At 45.7% G+C, this 27084-nt stretch overlaps 1 protein-coding gene and 1 long non-coding RNA gene across 4 annotated transcripts in view; one reads left to right on the plus strand and one right to left on the minus strand.

The window, feature by feature from the left end:
- LOC126078772 (uncharacterized) overlaps positions 1–2183 on the minus strand; it is a 33341-nt gene extending 31158 nt beyond the window's left edge. The window contains exon 1 of the long non-coding RNA XR_007518158.1: positions 2061–2183. This is a non-coding gene — a long non-coding RNA (uncharacterized LOC126078772). The remainder of the gene's footprint in view (positions 1–2060) is intronic.
- Positions 1255–26221, plus strand: VSTM5 (V-set and transmembrane domain containing 5). Of its 3 annotated transcripts, none has more exons than XM_049889544.1 (5): positions 1530–1545; positions 22064–22274; positions 23676–24002; positions 24114–24254; positions 24381–26221. In XM_049889544.1, the coding sequence occupies exons 2-5, from the start codon at positions 22217–22219 to the stop codon at positions 24422–24424; spliced, it is 570 nt and encodes a 189-aa protein (XP_049745501.1). In that variant the 5' UTR covers positions 1530–1545; positions 22064–22216; the 3' UTR covers positions 24425–26221. The 3 variants fall into 3 exon arrangements, with proteins under 3 accessions (XP_049745499.1, XP_049745501.1, XP_049745500.1); XM_049889543.1 differs by having other exon boundaries at positions 1545–1599; XM_049889542.1 differs by lacking the exon at positions 22064–22274 and having other exon boundaries at positions 1255–1599.
- The last annotated feature ends 863 nt before the right edge of the window (positions 26222–27084 follow it).

Genomic DNA, 27084 nt, shown 5'->3' on the forward strand with positions numbered 1-27084 from the left:
AAAGGATCTGATAAACTCAAATCTGAGCACCATTGAACATGACCACAAGAAGCCTCTAATCTAGAGCAGTGGTTTTCCACCCAGGTTGCACGTTAGAGTCACTCGGGGAACTTTCAGAAAATACTGATGCCTGCAGCCCACCCCCAGATAATCTGATGCAATTCAACTGGAGGAGAGCCCAGGCATTGGTGTTTTTTTTTCTAATGTGTAGCTAGGGTGACAATTTCTGCAACAGTCCCTCGTAAGTCCAGAGAGGAGATATCACTCCATGTTCTCCATGGCCAGAGGCAAGATATAAACTCCCAATATCACTGAGTCACTCCAACCTTTATCAGCTCTTTATCTCATGAAATTCATCTTCTAACTTTCATCTCACAGACTTCAGCTTCTGTCATTCATACAGTCACTTAAACAGTTATTAAGCACGTACCACGTGCCAGGTGCTAGGCAGTAAGCCAAAAAGCCAGTTTCCTATCACTATGCCCTCCTCAGGAAGAGCCTGTGTACCTGGAGACCTCTCACCTGTCACATGGAGAGTTCCTGAATGAAGACTGAAGCCAAGTTGAAACAAACTCAACTGGGAGGTGAGGTAAGAGACAGAGCCCTAAAGCTATGGTTTGAGTTCTAGAATTCTGTACCCTTGTGCTTGCCAGTTACATAAGTAAATAAGCCCCTCTTTTGCCTCAGCAAATGTAAGTTGGATTTCTATGATATAAAACTGAAAAAGTCCTGACTAACACAAGTGGTCTTTTTGGCATTTTTCTGGTCATCTTTATTCCATGTAAGGGAATTCAGGAATCACTTGCATCCATTTGTTTATTAATCAAACATTTATCAAAGTTGCCCTTACCAGGCAGTGTACTAGGCACCGCAGTGCCAAAGAGGAGTAAGTCATGGCCCCTAGTCCCAAGAAACCGACAAGCTAGTGGAGACAGAATGATATAAACTAAGAGAGGCCTTCAGGTCATACCCCTCCGGTTTTAACAATGCCAGCAGTGGCCATACACCATTCCTAGAGAAGGCTCTATCTTTCCATCTCTGAGCCAAACACTTGGCTGAGGAGCAAAGTACCCTGATGGGTCAGTCTGGGTCATAAGCCCACCCTGGAGAAGCCAATAGGGTCCCTCTAGGTCCTCAGGCAACAGCTTGTACTTCCCCTCCCTCCCTCCATCACCCAGCATCCAGCTGAATCTTGAATCAATACCAGTAAACTGGGTGTGAACGGAAGGAAATTGCTCATTATTTGCCATTATTTGCCTCTGACTGTGTGTATTCTGTCTCTCTCTCTTTTTCTATTTCGTTCTCTCCTTGGATCTGGTTCAACCAGAGTACAACCAGCTCATCTGCCTCTGGCGCTAGAGAACCTGCGGGAGCCAGAGGAGGAGGAGAGGAGGTGGGCGGGCAGGAGCTGGAGCAGCGGGCGGCAGGCGCGGCGAGCGCACAGCCGGGGCCCCGAGCCGCGCCGCCCGCAGAGCCCATGCCCGGCCGGTGCCGCCCCGGGCTTGCTCATGAGGCCTCTGCCGAGCCGGAGGAGGAAGAACCGAGGTATCTCCCTGGGACTCTTCGCCCTCTGCCTGGCCGCAGCCCGCTGTCTGCAGAGTAAGCTCAGGGCGCCGGGCGAGGCTACCGGAAGGCGGGTGGTGGAACGGGGGACGCGGGAGGGTTCCCGGGTCTCGCGGCTGCCCGCCGCCGGCCCGGCTGGCAGGAAACGCACCTCCTCCTTGCCGTGCTGGGCGCGGCCTGGGGCCCCGATGCACCCCGCAGCCGGAGAGGCGGAGGCAATGGAGGAGGCTCCCCCAGGTCCCCGCGCCCTGGGCCATTTCGGTGGCCCTGCCGTGCGCTCCGCGCCCGAGAGGAGCCAGCCCGGCGTTATCCGAGCCGGAAGCCGGGCCCGAGATTACCGGCTCCCGGCCCGGTGGCGGCCTCTGGTGCAACATTTTTTTTTTTTTTTTTTTCTCTTTTCCTGGAATAACCACTACTACAGCTGAGGTGTCCACCACTGCAGGGCCCCACAGACGCCGCCCCAACTTGGGGACCCCTTCCTCTCTCCGTGGGCTTACCCAGGTTATCAATGCGTCATGCAGGCCTGCTCCTGAAGCGAAAAGTTCGGAGGGTATAGGTTGGGCATTGGGCCCTGAATTCCTCAGGTCAGGGGTGGTCCTCGCGGACTCCGCCCCGAGGGGATTACTTTGGGTGGGCGGGCCTGCAATTCCCGGGGTCTGATGGAGTGTAACAACCTCCCATCGACACGAACAGATTATAACGCACTTTTGCTTTCTCATTTAATCATTTCTCATCTCATTATTATCATTTCCATTTTACAGATTAGTGAACTGAGGATTAGGGAATGACCAGAGCAGGGCCACTAGGGATGGGAAGGTTTATGAAGCATTTATGCATTCACCATCTATCGGGTTTTACAAGGCTTATATGATACTCAGGACAAGCCTATGAAATAAACGCTACTCCTATCTTTGTTTCACAGATGAGGAGCCTGAGGCACAGAGAGGTTACCTTGTTTGCACATGGTTGCCAGCCAGTCTTGATCTTCACACCTCTCCGGTAGAACCCAGGCTTACAGGCTGCATGTCTCAGTTTGGTTTGGTCTGGCTCTGGCTAGTCAGTCAGGTGGATGGATGGGTGTGTTTGGTATTGCAGTGACATTTTCTGTTGTTTTCAAACCCTCAAGCACATGTTTCTAACCACCATTCTTACACAAAATCAGGGCCAGCCACTCACCACAGAGTATCATTCATTCATTCATTCACTGCACCCGCTGCCTGCAGGAAGTAGGCTGGATGGGTACTGGGCATACCATAGTTCACAGACAGGGCATCTGTCCTCGGTAGGCTTATGGTATCTCAGGGAGACAAGACAGAGAAGCAAACAAGAGTACCAGCCTGGAGTGGCAACTCCTGTGAAGCAGCAAATGCCTGTGCTCTGGGAGCCCCAGAAAGGTCTTAGAACCCAGACTTGGGAAACCACAGCAAGCCTTCCAAAATGAAAGCCACATCTACCCAGAACTAACAATGGACAAAGGCAGCCAAGGGAATGGGAGGGAGGGAATGCAGGATGTCCCAAAGACGACAACACATGCATGACCTGGAGGCAGATAAAAGTTAGCTGTCCCTTGATTATCCGTCTCCTGCACAGCTGTAAACTCCAGGGACATAGGCATTCATTCTCACTTCTGGGTCCCCAGCACCTGCCCAGTGCTAGCAGGAGCCCAGCCCTTAGACGATGTTGAATGAGTGTGCACCTGCCTGAATGAGGACTGTACTCCTGGAATGTTGTAGAGTGGGCCTTGTGCCTCTCTCACCAGCTCCCTCCATTCTCTGCCTCTTTAGCCTCTACCAAAGGCTTCCATCTAAAAAGTCTGATTTTCATTGTTTACACTGGTCTGTGTGAAAGTACACACACACACCCTACATTTGAAACCTTTCATCTACAAATGGAGCTTAAAAGCTTGTCTACTCAGGAAGATGGCAGACCTCTCTCAGCAGGCCAAGGTGGGAAGCCCGCCTTTCAGGATCCAAGCTCATTTTCTTTCCCAGCTCTCAACAAGGCCAGTGAGCACTCAGGGCTCCTTCTCATTTAGAAGCTCGTGATCCTAGGCTAAAGCTGGACAGTTTAGTTAATGGCCTGGTGCAGAGTCAGCTTTGCTTCTGTCTCTCTCTCTCTCTCACACACACACACACACACACACACACACATGCTTTTTAACATCCCCACCTCAGCAGGGTGGGGCCAAGGCTAGAGGAGTTGGCCCAGGGAGTCCCCAGAACAAAAGAATAGGATGGGGGCTGAATCTGGGCCTGGAGAAGAGGTGGAAGACCCAGAGCTGTCACAGCCAGAGCAGAGCTGTGGGTTCTGAGTAGGGAGGAGAAGGCAGAGCCGGTTTAGTATGAATCCTCTCGAGACCCCTGGATCCATCCCTCCAAACGTGCAGCCCCTATTTACTGAGTACCTACGATGTGTCAGGCTCTGTGCTGACCCCTGAGGAGACAGAGAAGCGAGGTGTGGTCTCTCTCCACCCTGTCCTTCCAGATTGTAATTACAGAGAATGGTTTTGCATCCATATAAATGTTCCCATTGAAAAAAAAGGTGGTCTTGAACGTGCTTTTTAAAAACGTAATCATACCATTCTTGTTATTCAACAACTTGATTTTATGCCTTTTTTTTTCACTCTATCTGTGTTGATAAGCAGAGATTTTGCTTATTCCTTTTAGCTGCTATACAGTATTTCATCATGTAAATGTGCCCCGTTTTCTGTAGCCAACTGATGGGCATTTATTTTCTGCTTTTAGTCCTGAGGCGGGGGAGGAAGAGACCCCTAATACAGGGTGGTGAGTGGAGAGCTAGTGGTGTGCACATGGTATGAAGGGTATGGAAGGGCGAGCACCCCCTGCTGGCTGACAAGTACCACCTGCACACACACCTCCCCACCACCTCCCAGTGTTGGGTGGACACCAGGGTTAGTGCTCAAAGAGTGACCAGGGGAATAAATAAAAGCTATTGAGGGAGGGATGAAGTCAACCAGAAAGTCACCCAAATTTCTTCATTTCTGATCTCTAAGAGGCTTTCTGAGTACATTCATTGCTGGCTTGAGGGGGATGGGGCTGGGTTCAGGAGACCCTCCTCTCTATCGCCAGGACCTAAGGACAATAACTCAATGACTACATACTTCCTCCACTGTAAGACTTTTTTTTCTCTTTTTTACATTTTAAGATATCTAAAATCAGGATACACATTACAAATCAAAAGCTTCAGTACAATCTCAGTTGGACTGGACTGAAGTTGGGTTCTTCTAGAGAGGATGTGTGTTGCTTCTGCCAGTCACTGGTAGTTGGAGAAATAGAGGCATCCTACCTGGGAGTCAGGAAAGGCTTCATGGAGAAGGTGAGGTTGAGTCTTGAAAGATGAGTGAGTACAGCAGAACAGGGTGGAGAGGAGAATTTCAAGCACACAGCAGGTGCTCAAAAATAGATTTATTATTCTTCTTGGGAGGAACCCTGGTGGCACAATGGTTAAGGTTGTCGGTTCGAACCCACCCAGAGGCTTCACAGGAGAACTACTTAGCAATCTGCTTCTGTAAAGATTACAGCCTACGAAACCCTATGGGCCGGTTGTACTCTGTCACATGGAGTCACTAGGAGTTGAAAATCAATTCGACAGCACCTAATAACGACATTTCCCCTGGGGCTTGGCAGGACCTAGGTGTGCTAAGCAACAGAAGAGGAAGTGGGTGTTGCCCTAGCATGTACCTCCTGGGAACTTAGCCAGTGTCCCACTCAGAGACTCTACTGACCCTGTGCACTCAGGACCCTGGTGTCTCTGCTTCTGGGTTTTCCCTGGAAAATGGGCTTGGTGTAGAAAAGATTTTACTTATCCAGAGGAGCTGGGAGTTAGAGGGAAGAGAATTGGCAAATTCAGAGTTGGAAATGATATTCTCCTGTAACTGACTTTTTGGGCTGGGAAAGTACCAGTCAGCCCTGGGGGCAAAGGGGAAATGACACACTGAACCGTAAAGGTAGCACAGGACATTCCTTGTTCATGTGTTCAGCTGCTCAAGGAAGCACATTGGCTTTTCCCCCTGCTGGGGTGCACCCTGGGGGTGCTAAAGCTGTGCCATGCTGACCCTAGAGGAGCCTCAGCTAGCAGAAGGGAAAGGGCTTGGGGGACCAGTTCTGGTCCAGGTGCTATCCTTAAGTCCCTTAAGTGAGGTCACTTTCCTTCTCTGAGCATGCAGGGAAAGGAGGGTGGGCTAGCCTAGTGACTTTGTTGTTGTTGTGACTGTTGTTAGTTGTTAATGAGTCGGTCCTACTCATGGTGACCTCATGTGTGCAGAGTAGAACTGCTCCATAGAGTTTTCAAGGCTTTGACCTTTTGGAAGCAGGTCGCCAGACATGTTTTCCAAGGCACCTTTGGGTAGGTTTGAACTGCCAATCTTTCAGTGAGCACTTAACCATTTGCACTACCCAGGGACCCTTACCCCAGTGACTAGTACTTTAGAACCACCTGGGGATCTTTGACCAGCTACAGATACCCACGCCCTATACCAGAGCAGTTAAATCAATAACCTGAGTGCATGTCCCAGGCTTTGTTTTGCTTTCAAGTTCCTCGGGTGATTCTAACGTGTGGCCAGGCTGAGGACTTCGGGACTAGACCATTTGCAAATCCCCTCCATTATTCTCATCCTGTGGAAATAACTTGTTGGGAAGTTCTCAAAGCCCCCACTGTAAGTCTCCCTTATGTCTTGTCTGTGACTTTATCCTGACAAACCTATAAATACTTCCCCACCAGGCTTAGTTCAAGAGACAAAGCTGCTTTGCTTTGAAGTTTGGTTTGGCTCAGTAAGTAGTTTGTGAGCACCTACTACATGCCAGGTACTGTACTAAGAACTGGGGGTACATAGCACAGTCCCTGCACTCAGGGATCATGTAGCCCAGAGGGGAAGTCAGATTCCCAAACAGATGACTTCAACACCCGATGCCACAGGGGCTTGGAGAAAGGTATTGGCCTGGTTTGGAGTTGGGAGGAGACTTCTTGAAGAAGGAGCCTTGAAGGTGAAGTAGGAGATAGTCAGGTGAGCAGGGAAGGAAAAATTCTGAGTGGCAGAGAATCATGAGCACCACTTCTCTCTCTGTGGGCCAGAAGAGGGGCGACCATTCCTTAGTTAAACCAGGTTTTTCAGCTCTTGCCGATTTCTTCATAGCTGACAGTTCAGGAAATGAAGCTTGGGAAGATCTTGGACCATGGATGGAAGGTGCTGGAATAATATCTCTGATAGACTCTTAAGCTAATTCCAGAGAATCAGGAGAGAGATGTGGGTCTTTCAGCACCAGGCACTGTCCAGGGGATCTAAGGTTGAGGCCCCTCGGACTGTTTGCCCTTCTGTAAAATGGGGCTAATATGATATCCCTGCCCCCAGGCTCAACATGGGCCTGGATCAGATTCCTTTTGGAAGCTAGTGCCTAGAAGCAGGACACCAGATCTCTCCTTCCCTCGCCAACCAAGCCTTCTACATACAGTTTGGAATGGTAGATCTGTCAGTTCAATTCAGCAGCCCCTGTTTGAATGAGCCATCCCTCATGGCCCACACTGCTGTGTGCTGGTGATGCAGGTCTAAGCACATCAGAGAAGTGAGGGGACTTTCCCAGAGTCACCCAGCTAGAACGTGGTGCCACCAGAACAGAACCTGGGCCTTCCAGCAGCAGAGTATGTGCTCCCTGCACCTGGGATGGACCTTCCCAGGACATCTCTAGCCGCCATCTTGCCCTCTTCTGCTCCCACGGGCAGAGCCTCCCCCTCCTGGAGTCACCCAAGGCCAGAATGAGGTGTCCTAATGGCATTCTGGGGAGGAGGGTGGATCTGACAGCTTACCACAGCAGCCGAGTTTCCATTTAAGGGTCAAAGAAGCAGTTTGCTTGCTTCCTTTGTTTTAAAAATTACACTTTTCCTGGGTGTGTTTGCAGCAGCCTGAGGTACAAACTGCACCACGAATTGTCTTCTGATTAGTCCTGGGATTCTTCTAGGTGTGGCAGGTATATAACCTGTTATATACCCGTGGCTAACATTTATTGTTTATTTACAGTGGTGGGGGAGGAGGGGCACTGTGCTAGGTGTTGGACGTGCACTTGCTCAGTTTTATTCTTTTAACAGATCAGACCTGTGAGGTGGCTATGGCCGTCTCTATTTTACAGATGAAGGACAGAGGCTCTGAGACTTTGAGGTTACTTGACCAGAGTCACAGCGTTAACAAGTAGCAGATCAGTATTTGAATCCACATCTGCTTGACTCTTCTCTGAAGCCCTTGCTTGCCTGGTAGGATTCCTTAGGGTTCTCGCTACATATGGTATGGCCCCCATCTGCCAGAATCTTAGAAGCTGGGCTTTGTGGGCGTGCGTCTGTGTGTGTGTGTGTGTGTGTGTGTGTGTGTAAGAGGCAGTTCAGACAGGAGGATCACACATATATTTCAGAGAGGGTGAAGGAGAAAAACTGAGTCCCAAGGATCCCACCTGAGCTGGCTATGGGGTCTTAACCCTGATGCTGTGCTCAGTTTGGCATAACTCTGGGCGCCCCACCTCTCCTGCCTCCAGACTAAATGTATCACCTGTAGGGGAAGTCACTGAGCCAGAGTGCATGTCTACATGTCAGGCACTCTGCAGGGCTCTGGGTCTGCAGTGGGGAGTCAAATAGGCAGCACCTGCCCTTGTGGAACTTACAGTCTACAGGGGGACAGACATTAAGTAAGTGCATACTTATGAACTGTGATAGTTACTATGGTGGAAAGGTGTTATAAGGACATGTCAGAGGGGACTCGACCTACACTCGTGGTTGGGATAAGCTTCCCAAAATAGGTAATAGTTGAAATCTGAAGGGTGAATAAAGGTTAACAGGGAAAGAAAGGAGGGAGCAAGGTAGAGAGAATAGCATGTGCAAGGTCCTTGTGGTGAGAATGAACGTGATGAATCCAAGGCACTGAAGAAAGGGCAGTGTGCTGGGAGCCCAGAGCATGAGGGGCGTGTTGAGGGATCCGAGGTCTGAGAGGTAGGTAGGGATCAGACCACACCGGGCCAGTTAAGCCACTGAAGGAGTTTTGACTTGAATCCTAGACCCCTGGGGAGGTAAAGAAGGGCTTTAAGCAGGACAGTGATATGGTAAAATTTATGTTTTGAAGATATCTCTCAGGCTGCTGTGTGCAGAATGGGTTTGAGGGGATGAACGAGCATGGTGAGACAAATTGGAAGACGATTGTGACCACCCACGTGGGGGTGGACTGGACTGTGTGCTGGTGGAGGAAAGAGAGCACACTGGTCAGATTCAAGTTACATTTTGGAGGTAACATTGACAGGGTCTGGTGACAGATGGGATGTGGGGGTGAGGGAGAAGGAGGTGTTGAGGTGATGGCTTGTAGAACTGGCTAGCTGTGAAAGCCTTTCACTGAGTTTGGAAACATCAGACCAGATTTTTGGTGTGGGGGTGTGTGTGTGTGTGTGTGTATGGTGGGGGGTTATACATTGTTTTGTTTTTTAATTTTGTTTTCATTTTATTTATGTTTTGAATAGGTATTATTTGCACACAGTCCAAAACTGAAAAGGCGCCTACTTAAAAGTCTCCTTCTACTCTTGTACTCTAGCCACCTGGGTCCTCCCCTTACTTCCTAAAGGCAACCATTGTCACCACTTTCTTCTGATCCTTTCAGAGAGAGTCAATGCACATAGACACGATTGTATTTCATTTATCTTTGAAGATGCCGATTTTGAGGTGCCTGTCAACTGTCAAGTGCCCATGTCAAGTAGGCAGCTGGATTAATGAGTCTGAAGCTCAGAGGTGTAGGCTGGTGATATGAATTTGGGAGTCACTGGACTAAAAGCCGTGTGCAAGGCTGGGATTGCCTAGAAGATATGAGAGGGCCTAGGACCATGTCTAAGGAACTCCAGCGTTTAATGGCAGATCAAAAAAGATGAGACAGCAAAGGAAACTGAGCAGGATTAGTCAGAGATAGAAGGAACACCAGGCAGGTGTGGTGGCCTAGAAGCCCAGAGGATGTTTCAAGCAAGAGGGAGTCATCAGCAGTGTCCCAGAAACGGAAGGTCATCTACTGAGGATAAGAAGGAACTTGGAGGTCCAATGAGACTGAAGGGGCCTTGTAATAGTCATTGCGAAAGAAGGAAGAGTAAATTTACGTGAAAAAATAGTAGGATTGTCTGGTAGTATGGAGAGCTCGCTTGCATTCAGTGATCATGAATTTATACAGAAAATAATGTATTCTCTTGTCTGGGAGGATGTCTGCTGTGGGCCATTCTCCTGCAATGTTGGCTACTTAGATACAAGCAAAGAGAAAGTAGACAGTTGTTGATCCAGAGGTAGGGTTTTGCCAGGCAGATGATGATGAAAAGACAAAGGTGAAGGGACTGTAGAGAATTGGCAAGAGTGTTTAGGATATAACGGAACATGGAATCTAAGATGGATAGGAAGGGCAATGGATTGGGAGATGAACTGAGGATGATGGATTGGGAGAAAGTAGAAGGAGCTGATGGAGTGGAAGGACTGATGAGGCCAATGGAGGAAGTTGCTTTACCGGAGGCCGAGGTAGAGGGAGGAGGTACCTATAGATAAGGGTGAATGAATTGACCATAGGGATGTCGAAGATACTCAGGATGATGCCAGGACTTGCAGAAAAGAGGTGTCAACGTGTTTAAAGAATGAGGAGGAAAGAATGGGGACAGCGAGGTCACATTGTTGAGAAGGGTAGAGGGTGACATAACCTGCAGGAAAGTGGAGATTGACAGTCTAAACCTAGGCTGTCCAATAGAAAAATAACATAAGCAAGTCACAGATGTAAAGTAAAATTTTCTAGTGGACACATTTAAAAATGTAAAAGGAAACAGGTGAAATTAATTTTAGTAATATATTTTATTTAATCCAATGTATCCAAAACATTATCATTTCAACATGTAATCAGTATTTCGAAATTATTACTGAAATGTTTTACATTCTTATATCCTACTAAGTCTTCAAAATCTAGTGTGTATTTTATGCTTACGGCACATCTCAATTCAGAGGAGCCAGTTTCAAGTGTTCAAAGCCAGAGGTGGCAAGCAGCTACTGTATTAGACAGCTGCGTCTGGACTCTTGTTGCTTGTCATATCTATCTCCCATATCTTCAGCACCAAGAAATATATATTTTGGGAAACATAAGGGAAGTGTAATACTTCATGTCTGTACTCAAGTGCTTTCTCTTGCTGGAGGCAGTTGTAGGGCTGTGAAAGGAGATTTGGGTTTCAATTTCGGCTCTGATTTTTTGCTTAGCAAGAACTTCGGTATTTATGTTATGTCTCTGAGCCTCAGTTTCCTCACCTGTAAAGTGTGATCAAATAAGCAAGTGCCTGTCAAGCACTTACATCACTCCCTGGCAGGTGTACTCCACAAGACATGCAGTGTCCTTGCCTCAGTTTCCTGCCTGCCTCATAGGGCGAGAAGGTGCTTGTGAAGGACTTTCTCAATTGTGTAAATGTGAATTACTAACAGTTTCAAATGTGAAAAATCTTGGGTTCAGAACCAATCCTGGCATGTATTTTATTTACTTGCAGGAGCACAGTGTTTTTATTTCTTAAGTAATTCACAAACTTACTGAAATATTCAAACAGTTTGAAAAGGTACAGAGTGAAATTCTATGCCAGATTTCTCCCTAAAGACAACCACAGCTCCTGGTTGTTAAAAGTATCCTTCCAGAGGTGTTCTGTGCATTTAAATGGATAAGTGCGTGTGTGTGTGTGTGTGTACACATAAAATTATTTTTACTCTAATGGAGGTGTTCTCTACATACTATATGTATATATATCAAGCCCCAGTGCCGTCGAGTCGATTCCGACTCATAGCGACCCTATAGGACAGAGTAGAACTGCCCCACAGAGTTTCCAAGGAGTGCCTGGCGGATTCGAACTGCCGAACCTTTGGTTAGCAGCCGTAGCACTTAACCACTACGCCACCAGGGTTTCCATATATATATATACTTAATTTAATTAAAACTGCTGTGCAAGTTTACACAGCAAATTAGGTTCCCATTTAACAATTTCTACACAATTTGTTCAGTGACATTGATTACATTTTTCACAGTGTGACAACTTTCTCATAATTTCTGTTCTGGTTTTTCTGTTTCCAGTAATCTAGTCTCCCTGCCCCCTTGCCTTCTTGTCTTTGCTTTTGAATAAATGTTGACCATTTGGTTTCATATAGATGATTTTTTAAAGAACCCCAGTATTCATGGATGACATTGTTTATTTTATGAGCCAATCTGTTATTTAGCTAAAAGATGATCTCATGAATAGTTTTGGTTCAAGATTTAAAGAATATCTCAGGGCAATAGTCTAGGGGAGTCCTCCAGTCTCAACTGATTCAGTAAGTCTGGACTTTTTAAGAATTTAAGTTCTGTTCCACATTTTGCTCACATTCCAGCAGGATCCTGTTGTGTTCCTGATCAGAATGGTCCGTAATGGTAGCTGGGCACTATCTAGTTCTTCTGATCTCAGGGTCGATCAGGTCATAGTCTGTGTACACTATTAGTCCTGTGGACTAGTTTCTTCTCTGAGTCTTTGGTTTCCTTCTTTCTCTTTTACTCCGGACGCATAGGGGCTAATCACTTAACAATATTTTGAGAACATCTAATATCAACACATACAGATCTAACTTTGTAGTATTCCAAAGTATGAATATTGATTATTTAACTGGTTCCCTACCAGTGAACATATAAGTTGTTTCCAGTCTTTTGCTATTAAAATTGATTATACTATGCCCAGAGACTAGACTTACACATATATATTTGCATACATTGCACTTATTACCTATAGGACAAATTTCTAAAAGTGGAATTTCTAGGTCAAAGAGTACATGCTTTTTAAATAGTTTCATAGATTTTGCCAGAGTGCCCTCCAAAGAGGTTACACCCATTTACAATTTCCACAGTAATGTTTGAGTTTGACTTCCGCACACTCCTGACAACATAGTATATTATCAAAGTTTTTTAATCTTTGCCAGTCTGATAATGGCCAAATTGCTCAACTTTCCCAGCCTCGGTTGCATTGGGCTGTGATAATGTGCACATAACATCTGGTACCAAATAGGTGTCACCAATAGAAATGGTGGCTAATGCTATTTTTGGAGTGATTTTTCTGGTTGAGGTAAGAAATACAGAAAGGGGACCAACCTGCCCGTGTCCATCGAACCTGCGTGTGTCCACGTGGTTTGCGTTTGTCTGACATCTGGGTGACTTCCCATCGTCATTAACAGAGCAGGCTCACCGAGGAGCCCCCTGGGGATTGCACCTGAGCATTGGTCTCTGAATGCTCAGGAAATGAGAGGGGGAATTACTAGCTGAGCTATCAGGAGGGAAAGGTACGGTGCAAACTGTTTGCAGAGGTTAGTTACCACTGTTCCTGGCAGCTAAGCCTGAAAGCCATTATTTGGGGTTACCGTGCTGGCCTACACAAGCTGTGTTTCCGAAATCACAGGCTCGCCTGTTTAAAGGAGGGCAGAAGCTGGGCACAGACATGGACATATTAGTCGTGTCTTAAAACTGTGCTGTTTCCCCTCCTAGCTGATCAACTCAGAGGACTTAGGGCTGGGAAAGGGGCTGTGTTAGCACCTCTCTCAGCTCAATCCATTGCTCCTCAGCTCAACAAACATCCCCCCTTCCTGATCTCTCCAAATTGGCAACAGTTTGACAGGCAGGACATTCATACCAGTATTTTTTGAGCACCCACAAAGTACCAGGCTGTGTGCTGGACGCTGGGGCTTCTGATGGGTAGGGCGGAGTTCTCCAGTGCAAACCTGCTGAGCAGGAGGGGCAGGGTGGGGCATAGGGCACAGCCACACCTAGCGCCGCAGGCTGTTCCTGGCTCTTTGGGCTCCAGCGCTGGGTTCTCTAGAAGATGCAGAGGACACCACACGTAGTGGGCCCAGGTCCGATCACGTGTATAAGTGATAAAATAATGAATTCCACTGCCAGGTTGCCCTTCCAGAAGCCCAGTTCAGCTCTTGCCATTACACTGAATCCTGTCCTGACTTCACTGCCTGAGGGATAAAGTTCTCACTCCTTGGGTTAACTCCACACTGTTCCGCCTCTGCACACCCCCACCTTCTTCATAGATTCCTCATGCTGCAGCTGCGGTCCGTTAAGCCTCCTTGGGTCCACTTACTATTCTCACTATCCGGACTGCGCTTCCTCTCCTTGCCACCCTTTAAAAATCCTACTATTCCTGTTCCTTTCCTAGCTCCTGAAAACTTTATGGCTCCATTACCAAGACAGTGGAAAGTGCTTGGGATTTGAATCTCTGCTGGCAGCTCACTGTAACTTTGGGCAAATTACCTAACCTCAGGAAGCTTTAATTTCTCCTCTGTAAAATGGAAATAATATATGCTTCATATATTCTTCACCAGGCCAGCAATCAATGAGCAGTGGTGCCCTGCTGTTTAAGAAACTTTGAAGGGTGAGCTGTTGGGTTCAGTGACTACTGGGAGGTCTCCATTAAAATAGGAGTACAGTGGGATTGCTGACCCTTGAGAGGCTAGGCTACCACATGTGTTAGGGAGCCAAAGGTTTAAGGGAAGAATGGTTTCCTCTTCCCTCAGTTTAAGCCTGGAGCGGCTGCTTCTGCATCTCCTGAGGGTGATGAAGGCCCTTCTGACCTCCCTGTCCTTCAGAAATTAGCAGTTGTATAACTTGGAGTTTTCTTTTTGTTCTTCAACATTTCTTTGTGGAGTCTTAGGGTGACCAATTATCCCAGTTTGCCCAAGACTGTCCTGATTTTGGAGGCCCTGGTGGCGTAGTGGTTAAGAGCTCAGTTGCTAACCAAAAGGTCAGCAGTTCGACTCTACCAGCCACTCCTTGGAAACTCTATGGGGCAGTTCTCCTCTGTCCTATAGGGTCCCTATGAGTCAAAATCGACTTGATGGCAATGGGTTTGGTTTTTTTGGGTTTGGTGGTGCAGTGGTAAAAGCACTGTGAAGATTACAGCCTTGGAAACCCTATGGAACAGTTCTTTTCCGTCCTATAGGGTCACTAGGAATTGGAAATCAATTTGACGCCAGTGAGTTTTGTTTTTGGGTGGCGCAAATGTTTAACATCACCATTTGATTCCACCCACAGCTGTCTCAGACAAAAGGCCTGGCACCTACTTCTGAAAAATTGGCCAATGAAAACTCCGTGGAGCATAGTTCTACTCATGGAGTCGCCATAAGTTGGAATCCATTCGAGAGCAGCTGGTTCTGGGTCCTGATTTTAGTATCCCAAGAAGCCCCTGAGCCCCAGGCAAACCCCAAATGTTGGTCACCCTAACAGGCCAGTGGCAGTCTGGACCAGAGAAAGGAGAGCAGTCAGGGCTGCAGCTCCTGAACAGGTGTTAGGTGTTATATGCCCATCCAGGACCCGGACCACTGCTGGGCTTCACATGTGTGATCTCACCATCATCATAGCGTTCCTCCTGGGAGGTTTTTTAGGCCTCATTCTACAGGGAAGGAAGCGGAGGCTCACACAAGTTAAGGAGCTTTCTCCAGTTCCCACAGCTAGGAGGTGCCCAAGCCAAGATTTGAACCTAGGTGCACCCTGCTGGCACCAGCCCTCTCCTACTACACCTAACTGCACTGGAAACAACCCTTTTGTGATGTGATGCACCACTCCACCACTCCGCTTCCACAGTTTTCTGAACGAGGACTTTTGAACCCTAGGTCTTGCAATTTCCGTTTTAGCTGCTTAAAGGCTTGATGGTGACGACAGTGATGCCTGTTCCCTCTTCTCAGCTGCATCTGATCATCCCACTTTCTAAATAAGTGATTTGCCAGATAAACGAGAGAGCAACGAGTTATCTTAATTAAGGTGTCTCCTCTGTGACACCTGAAATTCAGAAACCACGTCAGCAATAAATCTGTCACCGTTAGTCAATATTCTTGTCCGTCGTAATCTTATCCAAACAGTACTGATCTTTATTGTGATTTTAGGAAATATATCCCTCCTAAAGAATCAATTTTTAGAAACTGGTGTAAGAAAGAGAATAAGTAACCATTCTGAGTATCCTATCCCAGCTCATTGCTCAGTAGGGGCCTTCACCTGCTTAGTACTTTCTCTGACGAGCTTGCCGATTAGTTCCCAGAGGGTCTCATCTCACCTTACCATCTCCAGGGAATGGACTTTCAGAGGGTCCCTTGGTTCAAGTTCCAGGTGACTTCTGCCCTGCCAATATCTTCAGTTTTTGTGACCTGTTCGTTAAAAGAGGCATCCCCCATCTAATATGGGAGATGGGTAGACATTTAGTGTCTCTCTGCGTCCTTTCACGTGAAGATGAAAAGGAAAGTAAACTTTTAAACTTCAAGCTTTTCTTTAAAATTTGTTTATAAGACTCCTTGGTCTAATCAGAAGAACTTAAAAAGATTTTTTAAAAAATAAATCTTATTATTATCAATTCAATAAATAACAATGAAAAATACAAAATTATATAAATATTGCTATGAAACCAAAAGAGATGCAGAACAGAACTTCAAATTGTCATGGACTCCCAATTTCCTGGAGCCAATACTGATGAACTCCTGAAACTATTGCCCTGAGATAATCTTTAAACCTCAAACCAAAAATTCCCCTGAAGTCTTTTTTAAAACCAAACGATAGTTTAGCTTTACTAGTAAAGAATGTCTGCCTTGAGCATCATGATGTTTTAAGAACTATCTATATGGGATAAAACTGACGACAGTAACTCGAAAGATTAGATAGGAACCTTACTTAGGGGGCAGTGAGTTCATGTTAATGGGGGAAGAACGACTCAGAAAAGCCGGGTGAGAATGGTTGTACAACTTGAATAATGCAATCAATTTCAATGAATTTTACACGCAGAAACTGTTGAATGGGTGTATGTTTTGCTGTGTATATTCTCAACAACAAAAATTTTTAAAATTATATAAATGCATAACTTGGAAAATAAAATTCCCTTGCCACCCAACCTCTAAAGGGTAATTCCTATTAGCTGATTAGCACATATTACTCCAAAATTTATCTATATGTAATAAATACATATTAGTACATATTTATACAAATATAACCCCCATGCATCTGTTAGTTTGTTGTACTGTGGGGGCTTGTGTGCTGAAAGCTATGCCAATGGTATTCAGATACCAGCAGGGTCATCAATGGTGGACAGATCTCAGCTGAGCTTCTAGACTAAGACAGACGAGGAAGGACCTGGCAGTCTACTCCTGAAAAAAATTAGCCAGTGAAAACCTTATAAATAGCAGCAAAACACTGTCTGATATAGTGCCAGAGATGAGCCCCTCAGATTGGAAGGCACTCAAAAGATGACTGGAGAAGAGTTGCCTCCTCAAAGTAGACCCAAGCCATGGTGTTTTCAATCACTTCATATGCATGCGAAAGCTAGGTAATGAACAAGGAAGACCGAAGAAGAATTAACACCTTTAAATTATGGTGTTGGCGAAGAGTATTGAATACACCATGGACTGTCAAAAGAATGAACAAAGCTGTCTTGGAAGAAGTACAGCTAGAATGTTCCTTAGAAGCAAGAATAGCGAGACCTCGTCTCACATACTTCAAACATGTTATCAGGAGGGATCAGTCCCTGGAGAAGGACATCATGCTTGGTAAAGTAGAGGGTCAGTGAAAAAGAGGAAGACCCTCAATGAGATGGATGGATTGACACGGTTGCCACAACAATGGATTCAAGCATAACAACAATTGTGAGGATGGCACAGGACCAGGTGGTATTTCCTCTGTTGTTCATAGGGTCCCTATGAGTCAGAACTGACATACTGGCACCTAACAACAACATACAAATATAAACGAGATCATATTATGCTGTTTTATAATGTGTTTTTTAACTTAGTAAACATATCATGGACATCTTTCCATGTCCATACAAAGATCATTCTTATTAATGGGTACCTGGCATCTATTTTATAAGAAAAATCTGATTTACTGAACCAGCCTCCTTGAGTAGAACTTTTGAGCCAGGTCGGAATATTGGCCTAGCCACAAAGTTTCCCTGGACTTGTTCTAGAATGATTTTAGCAATTGTTCTTGAGAGGACAGGGGTGGTTACTCATTAATTCAACCTTTTTAACAGTTGACAGCCTTAAAACCTCTGCAATTGTTAATTTTTCCATCTCTGCCGTAGACCATTTATTCTTAATTTTATACATGTAGACTGATAGAGAGAGGAAGTCTTTGTTCCTAAGACCTAGTTAAATGCTTGGTTAGTTTGTCTGATTAATTTGTTTTTCTGGTCAAGACAAAATACAGAAACCAGTAAGGGTCCACTGGCTGGTTTCTACTGGTATCAGTAGCTGAGAAACTTGGGGTTGTTATTTGTTTTTCAGTTTTGTTGTTTCTTGAACCAGAGTAACTAAAAGGCTCAAAATGAAGTCCCCTAAGACTGAGCCCTGGTGGCTGAGTGGTTAAAAGCTACAACTGCTAACCAAAAGATTGGCTGTTCGAATGCACCAGCCACTCCTTGGAAATCCTATAAGGCAGTTCTACTCTGTCCTATAGAGTCGCTATGAGTCAGAACTGACTGGATGGCACCTAACAACAACAACAAGATTATTAAATCCCTGGGTGGTACAAAGGTTTGAGCTTGACTCTTAACCTAAAGCTTGGCAGTTTGAACCTATTCAGTGGCACCAGGGAAGAAAAGCTTGGTACTCTGCTTCTGTAAACCCTATGAAGAACAGTTCTACTCTGCAACACATGGGGTCACCATGAGTAGGAAACAACTCAGCGGTAGCGGGTTTGGTTTTTGAGGGTATTAAAAGGACTGGTAGTCTCCCAGGAAGGAGCCCTAGTGGTGCAATAGTTAAATGCTCTGCTACTAACCGAAAGGTTGCCAGTTCAAACCCACGCAGCAGCCCCATGGGAGAGAGTCCTGGTGATTTGCTTCCATAAAGATTACAGCCAAGAAAACCGATGGAGCAGTCCTCTCTGTCAGATGGGGTCGCTGTGCGTCAAAACTGACCCGACAGCACCTAACAACAACAGTCTCCCAAGACACTAACCTATTGGTAACCTTGACCACCACGGTTGGTCACACAGAGTGGTTAACCTGATTAATCTTGACTAACCTGGTTAACACAGAATACACAGGAAATGCAGAGGTTATGATATAGCTTTGTCACTCTTTTAAATATAGTTCTCCAAATCTTACCGTAGTAACTATTCCATTTGTTCATATTTGAGGTAAGAGAAATAAGAAAATATAAATGAATGGATAAATGGTAGATAGAGAGAGAGATGGATAGCTAGATGAAAACAAGGTAGAACAGGAAAAGCACAGGGTTTAGAAACAGAACTGGATTCAAATCCTGCTTCTGCCATTTACTAGCCACATGGGCATGTTGCTTACTCTCATAAAAAATAAAAGAAATAATGATTGTAAAGTACATAATAAATACCTAAGATAGCAATTGGCACACGAAGCATTGATTAAATGATAATTCTCTTCCCTATGTGTATTTACCTTTTAGATGGGCCTAATTTTTCAAACCACCAAGCAGCAATATCCCTATCAGGAAACTTCTCCTGCCACTTGTTGCAGTAAAGATTTAGTCATTCACTTAACATTTATTGACCAACCACTGCGTGGCAGGTATTGGCACACAAGGATGAAGAAAACACATGGTTCTTGCCCTCCAAGGGCTGACCTGGAATTTGACCTCTGTTTTCTTCTTTATCACACTAACCTTAAATTCTGCACTTTGTTCTTTGTTAAAGAATAACCATCCCGCAGAGACCATGTAACACACTGAGAGCTGGAATGAGACAGGGTGATCCAAGGAGTCATGAGAACCATCGTCAGTTATCTGAAGGGCTCCAAAATACCAGCAGAGAACTTTTGTAGTCCATGTGGCTACACAGGGGGCAAATTTCAGATCAAAATAAAAGGAGCTTTCTAAACAGAAAAAGACAGTTACCATCGAGTTAACCCTGACTCATGGTGACTGCATGTGTGTCGGAGTAGAACTGTGCTCCATAAGATTTTCAATGGCTGATTTTTCAGAAGGAGATCTCCCGGCCTTTCTTCTGAGGCACCTTAGACACAAACCTCCAAACCTTTGGTTATCAGCCTAGCATGTTAACTGTTTTTACCAGCCAGGGAACCCCTTCTAAAACAGAGCTTCCCCAAAATTGAAAAAAAGGCTTCCTTGTTAGTAGAGACCTCGCTTTTGCTATAAAAAAGGGTTCAAACAGAGGTTGAATGGTGAGCTGTTTGAATTCTCACACTGGGTAGGAGATTGACTACTAAGGTGCCCTCCACCTTGGAGAGTCCGTGATACTATTTTATTGAGCCCCATGAGCATAGCAGCAGACCAGGCACTCTTTGCCCTGTGCTTTTATTCCCACCGGTGGCCCATGGGCCAACGAACCCATTCGGTAAGAACACAGGATGCAGAAAAACTGCCTGTCCAAAAAGATTTCCCCACCAATTTGCTCTAATGCCAGAATTTCTCAGTCTTTGGCTTTAAGACATGAGGGTCCTTGTTAAAATGCAATCTGTTCAAGGAAATGCTCAAAAACCAATGAGGACATTTCAAAGGACACATGAATGGTCTGAAGAGGCTCCTACTGGCCAAATGTAGGATAACCCAGAAGGAAAAATTATAACGATGATAATGGATTATGACATGTTAAACAAAAAAAGAAGTCATGGGTCAATACCACACACCACACCCATTGCTGTCGAGTTGATTGCAACTCATAGTGACCCTGTAGGTCAGAATAGAACTGCCCCATGGGGTTTCCAAGGAGTGGCTGGTGGAATCGAACTGCCAGCTTTTCAGTTAGCAGCCATAGCTCTTAACCACAGCACCACCAGAGTCCATAGAGATGCTAAAAAAGGGAAGAGGGCAGAAAAAGCTCTTCATGATAGAAGAATGGCAGCCAACAAATATAGGCGGAATGATTGAATTTGAAAACCACTATTTTCCAACCATCAGTGAAATAACTAACATAGGTGAGGCTCATCTGAAGATGCTAAACTCTGTGTGAACTGCTGTTGGACAACAGGATATTCACACAGTCTCTAAGTACTAGTCTACAGACGATGTATTAATTACAGAGGGAAAAAATACCCTTACAATGAAGAGACCTGTCGGACACCACCTTAACCAATAATGGGGCAAACTAACATTATTTGCCTTCTAGAGTGATCCAGCAAGAACGCATCACCTTTCCAGTATTTTTCCTAAAATGTCGAATCTGAGTCTAAACAAACAAATGCAGATTGTGGAGCATTCTACAAGAAAACTGGCCTAGACTCTCCAAAATGTTCGTGTCATGAGAGCCAAAAAGGTGGGGAAACTTTAGTAGATTAAAGGACATTAATAAGACATTACAGGCAATAAGCCATCCTTGACTGGATTCTGGATTAAAACAAAAAAGTGATTGTAAAGGTCATCTGGTGGATAATTAGAGCCATTTGAATATATACTGTATATTAAAAAAAACAAAACCTGTTGCTGTCAAGTCAATTCCAACTCATAGGCACCGTACAGGGCAGAGTAGAACTGCCCCATAGAGTTTCCAGGGAGCGGCTGGTGGATTCCAACTGCCAGCCGTGGAAGCTGGTTAGCAGCCAAGTTCTTAACTACTGCGCCACCATACTGTATATTAGATAATATTATTATAACAATGTTATTTTTTTTTCAAGGGGCGTGGATAAAAATGTGATTATGTAGGAGAATGGCTTGTTTTTAGGTGAAGTGTCAGAATGTCTGCAAGTTACTTTCAAATGATTCATCAAAAATGTTAAATATATGTGCCCAGCCACAACCGATGACTGCCCTGACAGGGAGCGCAACAGAGAACCCCTGAGGGAGCAGAACAGTGGGATGCAGACCCCAAATTCTGATAAAAAGACCAGACTTAATGGTCTGACTGAGACTAGAAGAATCCCGGCAGTCATGGTCCCCAAACCTTCTGTTGGCCCAGGACAGGAACCATTCCCGAAGACTACTCATCAGACATGGAAGGGACTGGACAATGGGCAGGAGAGGGATGCTGATGAAGAGTGAGCTACTTGTATCAGGTGGACACTTGAGACTGTGTTGGCATCTCCTGTCTGGAGGGGAGATAGGAGGTTAGAGAGGGTTAGAAACTGGCAAAATTGTCACGAAAGGAGAGACTGGAAGGGCTGACTCATTAGGGGGAAAGTAAGTGGGAGTATGGAGTAAGGTGTATATAAGCTTATATGTGACAGACTGACTTGATTTGTAAACGTTCACTTAAAGCTCAATAAAAATTATTTAAAAAAAAATGTATTTCCACAAAGCCAGCAGGGGGGAAAAATGTTAAATATAGAGAGATTGATAAAGAGAGAAAGCAAATGTAGCAAAATTTAAATATAAATAGAGAGATAATAAAAGAAATGTGGCAAAATGTTAACGATTGTGAGCCTAGGTGGAGGAGATATAGATGTTAATTGTACTAGTTTTTCAACTTTCCTATGAATTTGACTTTTTTTTTTCTAATACAGAGTTGAGGACAAAATATATTTCTCTTATTTGGCAGCAGTAACTCCTGAAAGCTGTAATTACTCCCCAACTTTTCACCATGGAGTTTATGAGACTATCTCCAGTCACCTACCAGGCCTGAGGAGAGGGTCACAAAGGGGATGTGCTAGGATGAGAGAGGACGATAAAAAGGCCTGGAAAAGTGTCAGGCATGTACCTGGACCCATGGCAGCTGGGCACCCAAGGAGTGAGGAGGCGAAACAGGAATTGTGAGTGGAAACCAAGCTTAAATTCTGCCCTTTTCACTTCCAGTCTCTGGCCAGCCCTGACCACCCCTCAGTGTGGAGGCATTTGTCACATTCTGTGCCCTCCACTCTGCCAACCACTGACCTTTAAGCATAGAGGCTAGAAGTGTAAGCTTTGGTGTTGACAGCCCCTGTGTGACTCTCAGCCCTGCAGGGTGGACTTGGGCAAGCTATTTAGTCCTGTTGAGCTTGAGCTTTCTGATATGTAAATCCTTGATAGAGCCACTGTAGGCTGTACGAGACTTTGATGAGATGATGTGTGTAACGCAGTTAGCACAGGGCCTGGTGCATGGCACGCCCTTAATATACGTATAAAAACATATACAGAAGCTCAGCTAATGGCACTATAGCTCACCTGTTTCCCAAGCAGAAACCTCTGCTTGATGCCTCTTTGCCTCAGCAACCCCCATATCCCATTTCCCCAGCATGTTCTCTCCTCCCTACTTCCAAATATATGTCCTAAATCAGACCACCTGACTGGTCTCCCTGCTTTTATTCTCCCCTCCCCACCATCACCTCCAGAACATTCTCCACAGCAGTCACTCCTCTGCCTGAACCCTCTTTTGTTTTTCCATCACCTTGAACAAAACCCAGCCCCTGACTCTGGCCCACAACGTCATGACTTGGCTCCTACCCAGCTCTCTAGCCTTATCTTCTAAACTCTCCATTGCTCACTGCATTCCAGCCATACTGGTTTTTTTTTTTTTTTGAAACACACCAAGTTCCTTCTCATCTCACAGTTTTTGTATTTGTTGTTCTTTCTGCCTAAAAGGCTCGCTGTCTTCTCCTCCTCCTTGTCCTTTAGGTCTCAGTTCAAAGGTCATTTCCTCAAAGAGGTTTTCCCTGACCATCCTGTCTAATAAGGTGTGCCACTTTCACCCTCATCAGTCACTACTACCATGTTTTATAATCTTCAGAGCATGTGTCATTATCTAAAATTGTCTTTTGTTTATTAATCTCTGGTATGTCTTGCTTACTAGAATTTAAGATCCAGGGAACAGTGACTTTGTCTTGTCCTGCATTGTAGCATTAGCACCAAATCCTAGAAGAGTATTTGACATGTAATGTTCTTGTTAGATGCTGAGTCAATTTTGACTCACAGCGACTCCATGTGACAGTGCAGATCTGCCCCATAGGGTTTTTTAGGCTATAATTTTTACAGGAGCAGATTGCCAGGTCATTCTCCCTTGAAGCTCCTGGGGGGCTTCCAACTGCCAACCTTTCCGTTAGCCATCAAGCACTTAACCATTGTGCCATCAGGGCTCCTTATCTGGCATGTAATAGGCAATGAATATTTGTTAATGAATTCTGTGAAGTTAAATATGAGTTCATGTCATGCCCAACATCTGGCACTCCATCCTGCAGGTCAGGGCATATCGTTGTACATTCCCCAGTCTGCCATCAATGCCACAGTTAAAGAAGACATTCTGCTCTCGGTTGAATACTCCTGCCTCGGGGTGCCCACCATCGAATGGAAGTATACCTCCAACTGGGGTGTGCAGAAGATCGTGGAGTGGAAGCCAGGGACTCAGGCCAACATCTCCCAAAGCCACAAGGACCGAGTCTGCACCTTCGACAACGGCTCCATCCAGCTGTTCAGTGTGGGCGTGAGCGATTCTGGCTACTACATCATCACAGTGACGGAACGCCTGGGGAGCAGCCAGTTTGGCACCATCGTTCTGCATGTCTCAGGTAAGACTGGCCCAGGGGCGTGGGCACCCCTCTGGGCTGCGAGTGTGTGGAAGGCTGACTTCATGATATTAAGAGACGTTATCTTCCCGTTCCCCTCACCTCCGCCCCTAGAGATCCTCTATGAAGACCTCCACTTTGTCGCTGTCTTCCTTGCTTTTCTCGCTGCTGTGGCCGCAGTGTTAATCAGCCTCATGTGGGTTTGTAATAAGTGTGCATATAAGTTTCAGAGGAAGAGAAGACACAAACTCAAAGGTAACTGTCTGGGCCTTGTGATAATTCATGCTTTTGAAGATGGAGGTGGCACACATTATCTTGTTCTCACTGAGAAGCCACTGTGTGGCTCATCTTCAACTCACTGACTTGTCTTTTGCTTTACAGAAAGCAGAACTGAGGAGATTGAGCTGCAAGACATTGAGTGTTAGCCAAGGCTGGACCCAGTTACATTCCTACCTCAAGAGGAAAACATTATTTTCCAATGAAAGAAGCAAATGCAGCCGATCCATACTGTTGTCCTGCCACAGCAACCCATTGGCGATGGGACAGCAAGAAGTTAACAGACTGACTGCATGGAGTTGAAGGCTATGGACTGAACAAAGCCAGCTGTAGCCTTTGCACTAAGTTCAAGGAGAAGAGCACTGAGGCTCTGCGCCAGGAGCTTTGCTTGGCTGCAGCTTCCGGCCACGTTGGTCCATAACCAATGGCACAGTGCAGCTGCTGGCAGCTTGCTCACGACACTTTGCTGTGGCCCAGGGACTGGCCTGTTGGAGGAGTCCCTGTATCAGAGGCCAGAGTATCTCCAGGCTCAGGAGTATGCAGCCCACATTCGAACATGCTCTCTGTGCCTTGTGTTCCCGCTTGCTCTGCAAACTGCTTGCGTCCTCCAACCCCCACAAGCACTGCTGTGGGAGCTACTGTAAGCAAACCTGAGGCTTTTAGACAATCTGCTGCTTAGGAGCCAGAGGCAGACAGAGACTGAGATGAGCACTACTGGGCTGCAGTGAATTGCTCAGGACAGGGCAAGGCCCTGTGGCTTGGAGTTTTGGGAAGAGAAGCTCGATTAGTTCCTGAGGGGCCAGCTTTGGGAACAGGAAACAGAGAGATTATCTTTTGTTTCTTCCCTCATTCCAACACTAATTGGTTTTTCCCTCCCATGACCCCAAAATTAGGCCAGTGTGAGCAAAACTGCACCTCATCTCCACTAAGCTTCAAATGCAATGTGATGGGCAGCATCTGGCCTCCAGGCAGCCTCTTGAAGAGCTGGGTAATGCAACCTGGGTGAAAGCTGAACCTGAATAACCGGGTGGTACACCTGGATAATCATTAGGCCTGGGGTTCTGTTCTTGCCCCCTCAGTGATTGCCACTTCCTGCCTCAAGTCAGGCCCTTCCCTCTCCTAACTGGGCTAAGAACACTTGGCCTCACCTACCTCACAGCCAGGATATCAAACAAAGCACACAGTCTGTATAGAGCACTCCGAGCAACTGAAGGAAAGCATAAGGAGCCTACAAGGATCTGGAAAGCAAAGAGCACTTATTATCTGAGTGCTGGAAATTGATAAAATGCCCTGGGATATTGGGGTTCCATGTAAGATTGGGGACTGAGCCATAGGTAGTCTTGGCCCTTATTCTCTCAGGTTGCTGCTCACCATGTTTACTCTGAAAGTTTCTCTATCCCAGCTTCCATTTGGCAAGCTCTAATGCAGGCACGAATTAATTTATTTCCAATTCTTTTCTCTTCCCAGCACTCTTAACTACAGACCACAGGTACCACTCCGATTATGATGGAGGCAGAAGTTATTAGCGATGTTCCCAGCCGTCAGCTGGAAATTCACCCATGTAAACACGGGCGCTAAGACACTCCCTTCTGTTCTCCCTCCCTTCAGGTCCCCAGTGTCCATATCTTTAGTATTTCTCATGTGGCAGGTAAGGGGTTACCTGAAAAAGTTAGTATGAGGCCTTTCCCTAAATAATGAACCCAGAGCTATGGGAAGAAATCTTTTGGAGTATTCAGACATGTACTATCAATAATCTAGAGAAAGGCCTAGACGACAGTAATTGGTCTCTACAGCTGGTCTGTAGCTGTAGTACCAGACACACAGAAGTTACAAAGAGCCCTCAGACACAAAGAACGTCTACACGCTCACATAAGCAAACATGCACACCACACAAGCAAACATGCACACCTGGGCCCTCTCCCAGCAGCTGTCAGAGGAACCGCCCCCCCCCCCCCCCCCCCCGCCACAACAGTTTGCTTCTGTCAGTCTCTAGCACCATGAAGGAACACGGTAAGAGTACCCCCGACAAAAGGGGATCAAGGACAGTCTAGTTATTGCTCTCCCCTCTTTCACACAGAAGGCCCATCAGCAGGAAACTGGTTTGGAGCTGGGTAGCTGCTGGCATACGTGGAATATGGAATATAATACCTGCCCTCCAAAACTCTACCCCGGGATGGGCCTTCCTGGGCAAACTCAGATGTAAACTGAATTGCTCAAAAAAATCTCATCATGGTTTCTTCCTTCAGCTTTCCATTTCTCTGAAAAAAGCATTTATTTTGCACTTTCAAGGCTCCCTCCATCTCAAACATTCCAGTGGAAAAGTTTTTGATTCTGGAGCCTTTTTTTTTTTTTTTTTCCCAAAAGAGGAATATTACATATAGAGATTTACCAGTATGAATGTCAAGCTATATGTTTCAAGCTGTGGAAATAAAAACTGTTTTGAAGAACGAAATAAAACCAGAAGCCCTGGCCCTTTGTGTGTGGACCCACCCTTGCTAAGAACAGAGGCTCTGGGTGATTCTTTTCAGTCAGGGCTGGAGAAAGATGTGTCGCTTCCACAAAGATTACAGCCTTGGAATCTCTATGGGGCAGTTCTACTCTGTCCTATAGGCTCATTATGAGTCGGAATCCACCATACCGCAATGGTATTATGGGTGCCTCTCTGTGCACCTGAACCGTTCCAGTTGCCAGCTTTTCCAATTCTGGAGAACATAGTTCCTGAGGTCGCTATTTCCATTGCCTTCTGAATATTAGATGGGTCTTTTGGGTTGGTTTTAATTACAAAAGTGATCAATCCTTCTGTAAAATT

This window comes from Elephas maximus, chromosome 7 (genome assembly GCF_024166365.1).
Source record: "Elephas maximus indicus isolate mEleMax1 chromosome 7, mEleMax1 primary haplotype, whole genome shotgun sequence".
Lineage (NCBI taxonomy): Eukaryota > Metazoa > Chordata > Mammalia > Proboscidea > Elephantidae > Elephas > Elephas maximus.

Coding starts and splice junctions, on each gene's coding strand:
- VSTM5 (XM_049889542.1), top strand. CDS start 1,509: ATGAGGCCTCTGCCGAGCCGGAGGAGGAAGAACCGAGGTATCTCCCTG. Junction 1,600..23,675: donor CGCAGCCCGCTGTCTGCAGA/GTAAGCTCAGGG, acceptor TCCATCCTGCAG/GTCAGGGCATATCGTTGTAC. Junction 24,255..24,380: donor GAGAAGACACAAACTCAAAG/GTAACTGTCTGG, acceptor TTTGCTTTACAG/AAAGCAGAACTGAGGAGATT.